Genomic DNA, 10646 nt, shown 5'->3' with positions numbered 1-10646 from the left:
CAGCTCAAGGCTAGCGCTCTACCACTTGAGCCACAGCACCACTTCCGGCTTTTTTCTTTTTGCTTATGTGGTGCTGAGGAATCGAACCCAGGGCCTTACTTTTTAATTGATAATATGCAAAAGATAGGAGGGCTTTGTTCCAAGTCCTGTGTGTATACTTTCTTTAAGAAATGTAAAAAAAAAAAAAAAATGTATAACTTGGAAGTGGCGCTGTAGCTCAAGTGGTAGAGTGCTCACCTTGAGCTGAAGAGCTGAGGGACAGCGCCCAGGCCCAGAGTTCAAGGCCCATGACCGACCAAAAAAAAAAAAAGAAATGTATAACTTGAGGGTAGGGGCAGGAGGGAAGAAAATAAGGGAGGAAGAAAGAAGGGGTAGAATTGACCAAGAAGCATTATACTCATACAAAATTGTAACTCCTTTGTACAACTACGAAATCATGATAGTAAGTAGGAAAACAAGTAAAATGGAAGTTGTCTTTTATAAAGTATTTATTTGTATTATGTGAGTTCTGCTAATTAATCCTCTTTTTTTTTATAGCTTATGTGGAATTATTCCAGGACTTAGCAGTATCTTCCTTCCCCGAATGAACCCATTTGTTTTGATTGATCTAGCTGGAGCATTTGCTCTTTGTATTACATACTTGCTTATTGAAATTAAGTAAGTATTTTTTATTGGTATCAAGTATGATTGCTTTCTTGTCCCTGAATTGTCAAGGCATTAGCAAGATGGATAGTGGTTAAGCTCAGAGCATTTTTGCTTATGACCTATATAAATTTGGTCAAATCTTGTCCTCAAATGTTTTCATATGAAAAATTAAGGTAATTAGATCAGTATTTCTAACCACATCTATAATGCAGACTGGAAAATGATTTCATTCCCTGCTGCTAAGCTGATGAGTAAAACAGAAGAAGACAGTGAATTAAGTTCCAGCTGCTATTGCTGAGAGAGGGAGGAGAGGAAATAGGTGTGAAGCAATTTTTAAAACAGAATTTCTTGAAAATGGATTTAGAGCTGCATTAATTGTAACTTTTTGTGTGTGTGTGTGTGTGTGTGTGCAGTCCTGAGGCTTGAGCATTACCCCTTAGCTTTTAACTTCTTTTGACATGGTTCTCTTTACCTTTTATATAATGATGTTTAATAGAATCAGGCTGTTATCATCATTATTTTTATTACCATTATTTTGTATTAGTTCTGAAAATTATATACAACTGTTTAATTTTATTTGCTACCTTTGTGAATATTCCCAAATCCTCATGCTTAGCACAGATCTCTGTTGAATTCCAAAAGGTATTATCTTCTTGATTTGTATTGAGGAATACTTCCACTGAACTTATTTTCCCCATTACCAAAACTTTTTTCTCTTGCATTTCCGTAGCCAGTGCATACTATTGCTATCTGTTCCAATGCATTCTATAAATGCTGGAAGCAGGTGGCTCATGCCAGTAATCCTAGCTACTCAGGAAGCTGAGAACTGGAGGATTGAAGTATGAGGGCAGAAAAGTCCAATTAGCTAGCCACATGCTGGACTGGAGGCATGGCTCAAATGGTAGGGCACCAGCCCTGAGTAAGAATGCCAATTGAGAGCATGGGGGGCCCCCGTACCAGAACACAAAAAAGCAGAAAAATATGCACAAGATGTGTAAGAAATGTGTTACTTTAACCATTTTGAAGTATACAGTTCAATGGCATTAGGTACATTCATATTTTTGTGCACTATCACCATTTATCGCCAGAGATTTTCCATCATCCCAAACTGAAACTCACTTACACCATAACCTTCCGTTTTCCCTACTCATCATCCCTGCCTTTTCTGTTATACTTTCAGCCTCTGGTTTTAACTACTCTGCTTCATACAAGTAGTATCTTTTCGTGACTGGCTTACTTCACATTGTGTAATGTTTTTCAAGGTTCATCTGTGTTATAGTCTGTGTCAGAATTTCCTCTTTAAGGCCAAGTAGTATTTCATTATTCATACATACCTCATTTTGTTTATGCACACGTTCATTATTAATATTTGAGGAGGACCATATTTGAGGAGTTTGCTTTTCCTTTCCTTTTTTTTAACTACTGTGAATAATGCCACTATGAACATGTGTGTATAAATATTTGATTCTAATTATTGGGGTTATATTACCCACAGGTAGAAATGCTCTATTACATGGTAAATCTTTTATTTTTCTTTTTTGTACCTTTACAGGCACTTGAACTCACACTCTTGTACCTCTTTTCATTTCGATAAGCATTATTTTATATGATCAGAGGCACACAGCATTGTCCCTTTGTTCTGGCACTCACACTTCGCTTTTCACTCACAGCTGGTGCTTTGTCTGCTCTTCCCATTTTTCTGTCTTAATTAGGCCATTATAATTTCTTGGCATATAGTGTTTGGATCCTCTTAATTTTCATCCTTATTTATCTGTAGTTAACTTCTAGTTCATTATTAATGTGATCATTCAAAATTGTCCTTAGGACTTTCCCATTTCAAGTCCCTCTTGTTTGCATCTTTGTGAAAACTAGTAACATGGAGTCTTGTGAAGTCAACTCCTATGTATCAATACTGCAATGTGGTTTTATTGCTGTGTAAGGTGTTTCTTACTCTCATGCATGTTACTCTCACTGTCTGGACTATCTTACTCCCATTATCTCACTCATCTTTGAAGACTTACTTCCTATTCTATATATTGCCTTTCTGGATTATCTTTTTTTTCTTCTGTCGGTCGTGGGGCTTGAACTCTGGCCTGGGCACTGTCCCCAGCTCTTCAGCTCAAAGTGAGCACTCTACCACTTGAGCCACAGCACCACTTCTGGTTTTCTAGTGATTTATTGGAGATAAGAGTCTCACAGACTTTCCTGCCCAGGCTGGCTTTGAACCGAGATCCTCAGATCTCAGCCTCCTGAGTAGCTAGGATTACAGGCATGAGCCACCGGCATCCGATGCTTTCTGGATTATCTTTACCTGCAAGTAGCCTTGTCATACCTTTGTGCATCTTATATCCTGTAGAGATTTATACTTTAATACCCAAAGTGCTACACCGTGTTTTTTGTAGTCCTGCTATTTATGAACCGAGGATTATGTCTTATTTATGTCTGTATTCCAAGAAAGAGGGAACAACAACAACAAAAGACAAGATCAGCTTGTAACCATCAGCAATTTGGTACCTCTTGTTAATAGTTTATCAAAGTTGAACTTTTGATGAAATGTTGCGCTTCAGCCATAATGTTGCTGTAATATTCCTGGAGAATCTTAACCTTGTGAAATTATCAGGGAATTTTGCAACTTCTTATTGAAACAATGGTTGATTATAGGAAAGCAATAGAGTCACTGATGAAATCTATTCCTCTCTCTGTATCAGACAGACATTAGGTGTTGAAGATGTTTACTCTTCTGTCTCAAGCAAATGGATATATCTGAAATCTTCCCAGTTGACAAGTAAATTGGAATATGTGTAGTGAGGAAATACTCACATTTTTTCTTCATGATCTCTTCACACTTCCCAACAAAGACTGACAAGAATGATCCTAAAAACAGATTTTTTTTCTCCTTTAAAGTCCTCCCTTGCCAGGAGTTACCGTGTGTGTGTGTGTGTGTGTGTGTGTGTGTGTGCGCGCACACACACACACGCGTGCGTGTGTACGCACATGTATAAGAAAGTTGTGGGTCTTGACCTCTGGGCCGGGGCCCTGTCCCTGAGCTCTTCAGCTCAAGGCTAGTACTCTATCATTTTCAGCCACAGCACCACTTCTGGCTTTTTGATGGTTACATGGAGATGAGACTTTCATGTACATTCCTGCCCAAGCTGGCTTTGAACCTTGATTCTCAGACATCTAGATAGCTAGGATTACAGAGGTGAGCCACCAGCACTCTGCTAGCATTTATCATTTGTGATAAACACAGTCCTCTTGCTTTAAATAAACTGTCCAGTAAACCGAATTGTTAGATGCCCAGGAAACCATGTATTTCAGATTTGAAATTGTTTTTCTTTTCAGCAATTATTTTGCTATAGACACTGCCTCTGCAGTAGCCATCGCCCTGATGACATTTGGCACAATGTACCCCATGAGTGTCTACAGCGGGAAAGTCCTGCTTCAGGTAAGGTTCTCGGAGTGCACACGCTTATTACTACGTCCCCAACCATACTACCATATTTAGCACCTAGAGGGCTTTTAAGAAATGATATCAAAGCTGGGCACCAGTAGCTTATGCCTGTAATCCTAGCTACTTGGGAGGCTGAGATCTGAGCCAGTCCAGGCAGGAAAATCCCTGAGACTCATCTCCAATTAACCCCCAGAAAACTGGGAAGTGGCACTGTGACTCAAGTAGTAGAGTGCTCACCTTGAGTTGAAGGGTGCAGGAACAGTGTCCAGGCCCAAAGTTCAAGACCCATGACCAACAACAAAAAAAAAAGGAAATGATATCAAACAGTAATCTCTTGAATTTATACTGTAAAACCAGCTGAAATTCCATTATTCCATAAAATAGGTACGAAGCCTCCTATGTTTCTGTGACATAAAATCATATCTTTAAAATTATTTGCCTCTGGTAATGTTTTAAGTGAAAACAATTTTACTAAAGTTTTTTTCTTTTTTTTTTTTCTTGAGGAGCTTTCATTTTCCCTTAGTAAATATGTCTTGGCTGTTGCATAATTGCATTACTCTTATCTCCTGTTATTGAATCAATGACTCTTAACTGTCTGACCTGAAAGTAACAAATTGCTAGCTATTGAAACAATAGGGACACCTGTAAATAACCCCTTACTAGCAAAGTGGTTTTCCAGGGTTAGATTTATATACAGTCCCTACTCTTCTTTCTGTCTTTTACCTGCATGACTTTTCTAAAACTTAGGGGCACAGGCTCCATCTCTAAAAGCAAGATAATATATAAGATAATAAAGCTGGCTCATTACAGGCTTATACCTGTAATCATAGCTACTCAGGAAACAAGAGATCTGAGGATCAAGGTTCAAAACCAACCTGGGCAGGAAAGTCTGTGAAACTCTTTATCTCCAGTTAACCACCAAAAAAAGCCAGAAGTGAAGCTGTGGCTCAAGTAGTAGAGCATCAATTCTGAGTGAAAAAGCAAGGCCCTAGGTTTAAGCCCAGTACCCACACAAAATAAAAAATAGTAAGCTAATGATAATAATTTTATAGTGTTATGATTAGTATAAAATGTTACTTTTCTAATCATCAAAAATTTTTTTGTTGACTAATTGGTTCTTTTTGTTGTTTTTTTTTTTATTTTATTTGTGAAGATACTGTACAGAGGGGTTACAATTACATGGGCAGGATAATGCGTACATTTCTTACCAAGCATTGCAGCCTCCTCCTTTTGTTTACCCTTCACATCCCTTTTTGTTGTTTTTATGCTTGTACTTGGGTTTTTACTTAGGGTCTTGTACTGGTTGTCAGGCATGCTATCACTTGAGCCCTTTTTGTTTGTTTTCTTTTCTTTTCTTTTCTTTTTGCATGGGCTGATATGGAACCTTGATCTTCGCAATCTCAGGCTACTAAGTGGCCAGGATTATAGATGTGAACCACTGCAGCTGGCTCATTGATTTTTCAAATCTTACTTGATTTTAAACATAGCTACTCTGTGAGAAAAACAAGTATAGCCCCATTGATGAGAGTGTTTCACTAGTAGACCAGTTGAAGCCTCTCTTTTTTTATACACAGTAGGATACATGCCAAAAGCAGAAGTTGGTTTAAAAATCTATTTGGTTTCAGAACCATTTCAGCAAAATGTTTTGCTTCCTTGGTTATTCATATTTTATTTTATTTTGTTCCCAGACAACACCACCACATGTTATTGGTCAGTTGGATAAACTGATCAGAGAGGTAAGATGAAATTGTAAATACTTTTAATTTATGTTACGAATTGAAAGGGTGGGTACATGTAAGACTTTATTCAATCCTACATAGAATTTTATTCTACAGGAGTTTGGATTCCTTATAATAACATAGTAGGAACATACAATAATGTGGCAGAAAAAGAAAAAAATTGAGGACTTCCAAACTTCGGATGACAAATTCACTTGTAATAAGTATAGAAAGTAATGGTTTAAAGACCAACCTATTAGTTATGTAAATACTGTGATTTTTCTGACTGTATTTAAAACTTTGAGAAAGACAGTGTCAACTTTTACATGTTAATTTACTTCACCACCTAACATCTTGACTTTTTTTTTTTTTTGGGTCCAGTCGTGGGGCCTGAACTCTGGGCCTGGGTGCTATCCCTCAGCTCTTCAGCTCAAGGCTAGTGCTCTACCACTTGAGCCACAGCACCACTTCTGGCTTTTTTCTTTTTGCTTATGTGGTGCTGAGGAATCGAACCCAGGGCCTCAGGCTGCAAGGCAAGTGCTCTACCACTGAGCCACCTTCCCAGCCCAACATCTTGACTTTTATTCAAAATTTCCACCTGCTAACCAATGAAGAAATAAGATGACAGAATTATTTAGATATTGAGACTGTTCTAAATTCTAGTCACAAGAGTGACATTTCCAAAACAGTTGACTATATGTCTGAGCTTGTGAAGCCTGGCCTTAGTATACTTTCTGTGCCACTGTACCAATGCACCGCACACTGTCCACCTTGCCTTGGGATTTCTGATAACTTGTATCCAAATGATAACGTGTGTTTGCTGGACATGGGTGGCTCACACCTATAATCCTAGCTACTCAGGAGGCTGAGATCTAAGGATCAAGGTTCAAAGCCAGCCCAGGCAAGAAAGGCCATGAGACTCTTATCTCCAATAAACCACTCAGTAAACCGAAGTAGTGCGGTGGCTCAAGTGGTAGAGTGCTAGCCTTGAGCTGAAGAGCTGAGGGACAGCGCCAAGCCCAGAGTTCAAGCTCCATCACCACCAATAATAATAATACCCTGTGATATGTACAGACTTGTTATAAGGAAATGCAAAGAAAGAAACAAAAAAAGACCAAGTTGAGGTAAAAAATTGTATCTGGTACTACAGAGCTATATTGATAGAATCAAAAGGGCTATATGAACTGGGCTTTTAAGTCCATAGTGTGATTGAACAGTGTTGGATATCTCAAATGCAGATGATGCTGATAACCTATTGCTATGTTCTTGATTAGGTATCTACTTTGGATGGTGTTTTAGAAGTCCGAAATGAACATTTCTGGACCCTAGGTTTTGGCTCATTGGTATGTTTTATACATATTTAGTTATATTTGTGAGCATAATTTTTAAATTTTTTATTAGCAAGCAGTTATACAAGTTGTGACTTTTTCATGTATAGTATACAATGTATCACAATCAAACTCACTCCCTTTTCACTTTCCCTTCAGCAATTCCCATAATAATTTTTACTTTCCTTCAATCCTTTCCCCTCTTCTTAAGACAGTTTCAACACATTTCATTCTTTTTTTTTTAATTGTTTGATTTTGTGCTAGTACTAGGGCTTGAACTCAAGGCCTAGATTCCCTTAGCTTGTTCTCCCAAGACTGGCACTCTACTATTTGAGCCACTTTCAGCTTTTGGTGGTTAATTGGAGATGATTTTGTAGTAGACTTTCCTACCAGAGCTGGCTTCAAAACTTGATCATCAGATCTCAGCCTCCTAAATAGTTAGGATTATAAGCATGAGCCAGTGGTGCTTAGCTTATTGTTCTATTTCCATACATGCAAATACACTACTTTAACCACTTTCATCCTCATTCACCCTTTTTGTTATACCTCCTAGCTCCTACTAGTGCCTGTCCCAAACAGTCTGTTATACTTTCTTGCATTTGTTTTCTTTCTTTTTTAAAGGTATATTAATTTTAATTTTTACTTTGTTGTTGTTGTTGTTGGCTGTGCGGCTTGAACTCATGGCCTTGGTGCTTATTCCTGAACTTTTTTTTTTTTTTAGTTGATTGTGGGTCCTGAACTCTGGGCCTGGGCACTGTCCCTCAGCACTTCAGCTGAAGGCTAGCACTCTACCACTTGAGCCATAGCACCACTTCCTGCTTTTTCTGCTTATGTGGTGCTGAGGAATCAAACCCAGGGCCTCAGGCATGCAAGGCAAACACTCTACCACTGAGCTACTTTCCCAGCCCCTCCTGAGCTCTTTTGCTCAAGGCTAGTGGCTCTACCACTTTGAGCCACAGCTCCACTTCCTAGTGTGTATTAATTTTACCAAGGGACTTTACCTTGGTATTTCGGATATGCATATATATCTTTTTCTTTTTTTGTCAGTCATGGGACTTGAACTCAGTGCCTGGGTGCTGTCCCTCAGCTCTTTAGCTTAACACAAGCGCTCTACCACTTGAGCCATAGCACCACTTCCAGTTTTCTGATGATTAATTGGAGATAAATCTCACAGACTTTTCTACCCATACTGGCTTTGAACTGTGATCCTCAAATCTCAGCCTCTTGAGTAGCTGGGATTACAGGCGAGAGCCACCGGGGCGCTTGGCAATCAGATTTGCATATTTTTGCTCAGAATTATACTCTTTGATACGTTCTCTTTCCCCACATCTCCAGCCTAACTTTCATTGGAATTCCTTACACTGTCTTTATAAGTAGTGGCTAGGATTACAGGCCATAGCCACCAGTGCCCAGCAATTTTATTAACTTTTAACTCTGATAATTACCAGTAAATAGTCCTTAAGAAACAGCAAGACCTTAAGCTTTCTCCTACTGCAAAGAAAATACTAAACCATTGTCTCACACTTATAATCATAGCTACCCAAAAGGCTGAGAACTGAAGTTCCAAGCCAGTCAAGGCAGAAAAGTCTATGAAATTTTATTTCCATGGATTTAGCCAACAAAAAGGCCAGATTAGAATTGTTGTTAAAGTGTTAAAGCACCAGTCATTCTGAGTCAAGCAGAACAGGTCAGATAAGGTGATGTTAGGGAAATGAACCCTAAGATATGTATTCAAATGATTTTTTTTCTTTCATGCGATTGTTTCTAACACATTTATAAAATTATTTCTTTGTTGCTTTGTGTGTTCCTCCCCCATGGTATAACCCCTGCTTTCACCAGCCATGAGCAAAAAAACTAAGCAGAAGCAACGCTGTGTTGTATGTTAATGCCTTCAGTCAACTACTAACCACATCTTGGGTTTATTTTTCAGTAATATAATTCTAAGCATTGTCTTTTTCTTATTTTCTTTTTTTTTGCCGGTCATGGAGCCTGGACTCTGGGCCTGGGCGTTGTCCCTCAGCTCTTCAGCTCAAGGCTAGAGCTCTACCGCTCAAGCCAGAGTGACACTTCTGGATTTTTCTGTTTATATGGTGGTGAGGAATTGAACCCAGGACTTCATGCATGCAAGGCGAGCACTCTACCACTGAGCCACCTTCCCAGCCCCTTATTTTTATATATATATATATATATTTTTTTTTTTTTTTTTTTTTTTTTTTTTTTGGTCAGTCGTGGGGCTTGAACTCTGGGCCTGGGCGCTGTCCCTCAGCTCTTCAGCTCAAGGCGAGCACTCTACCAATTGAGCTACAGCGCCACTTCTGGTTTTCTGGTGGTTTATTGGACATAGGTGTCTCCCGGTCTTTCCTGCCCGGGCTGGCTTTGAACCGTGATCCTCAGATCTCAGCCTCCTGAGTAGCTAGGAGTACAGGCGTGAGCCACCAGCGCCCAGCAATATATATTTTTTTATGGTAAAGATACTGCACAGAGGGGTTACAGTTACATGAGTAAGGTAATGAGTACATTTCCTATTGAGCATTGTTACCCCCCTCCTTTGTTTTTCCCCTACCATCCCTTCCTTCCCCCCTCCCCATTTCTTATTTTCTTATGATTTTCTTTTTTTTTTTTCATTTTTAGGCTGGATCAGTACATGTAAGAATTCGACGAGATGCAAATGAACAAATGGTTCTTGCCCATGTTACCAACAGGCTGTACACACTTGTGTCTACTCTGACTGTTCAGATTTTCAAGGATGATTGGGTTAGACCTGCCTTACTGTCTGGTCCTGTTGCAGCCAATGTCCTGAACTTTTCAGACCATCATATAATTCCAATGCCTTTCTTAAAGCATGCTGATGATGTGGCCCCTGTCACATCAACTCCAGCTAAACCTAGTAGTCCACCGCCAGAGTTTTCATTTAATACGCCTGGAAAAAATGCGAACCCAGTTCTTCTTCTGAACACACAGACAAGGCCTTATGGTTTGGGTCTCAATCATGGACACACACAATATAGCAACATGCTTAATCAAGGCCTTGGAGTTCCAGGAATTGGAGCAACCCAAGGATTCAGGACTGGTTTTACAAATCTACCACATAGATATGGAAATAATAATAGAATTGGACAACCAAGACCATGATGTAATCTTGTTTTTATGAGGACTATTGACTCCTTGGCTTCCAGTTTATTTAGTAATGTAACTTAGCATTGACTGTTCAATCATTTACACTAAATGTCAAAGAATAATAGACGTTCACATTTCATGAAACCTATAAACTCTATTTTTATAAAACATCTTTGTGGTGGTGGGATCCTTGGAAACGTTTGAGGCTTTAAACTAGGCTTCCTTTGGAAAGTGTGTTTCTCTGAATTTGAACTTTTGCAGTCTTTGTGGCTTACTACAGTGAGATGCGACCTTACCTTTCTAGGCCACTTGATTGAGTGGATCTGTCACCTTATTGAGAATACAGTATGTGGTACTAAGGAATCGAACCCAAGGCTTCCTGTATGC

At 39.1% G+C, this 10646-nt stretch overlaps 1 protein-coding gene across 1 annotated transcript in view; it reads left to right on the top strand.

Moving 5' to 3' along the window:
• Positions 1–10490, top strand: part of Slc30a6 (solute carrier family 30 (zinc transporter), member 6) — a 48297-nt gene extending 37807 nt beyond the window's left edge. Inside the window, exons 11-15 of the mRNA XM_013013799.1 lie at positions 538–657; positions 3988–4090; positions 5785–5832; positions 7089–7157; positions 9774–10490. Of these exons, the coding sequence (XP_012869253.1) occupies positions 538–657; positions 3988–4090; positions 5785–5832; positions 7089–7157; positions 9774–10274 (841 nt within the window). The 3' untranslated portion in view covers positions 10275–10490. The remainder of the gene's footprint in view (positions 1–537; positions 658–3987; positions 4091–5784; positions 5833–7088; positions 7158–9773) is intronic.
• Positions 10491–10646: the final 156 nt, after the last annotated feature.

The sequence above is a fragment of the Dipodomys ordii genome, unplaced genomic scaffold (assembly GCF_000151885.1).
Source record: "Dipodomys ordii isolate 6190 unplaced genomic scaffold, Dord_2.0 Scaffold20, whole genome shotgun sequence".
In the NCBI taxonomy this organism is placed as follows: Eukaryota; Metazoa; Chordata; class Mammalia; order Rodentia; family Heteromyidae; genus Dipodomys; species Dipodomys ordii.
Note: the sequence above shows the minus strand (reverse complement) of the source record. Positions and strands in the feature narration are given on the sequence as shown.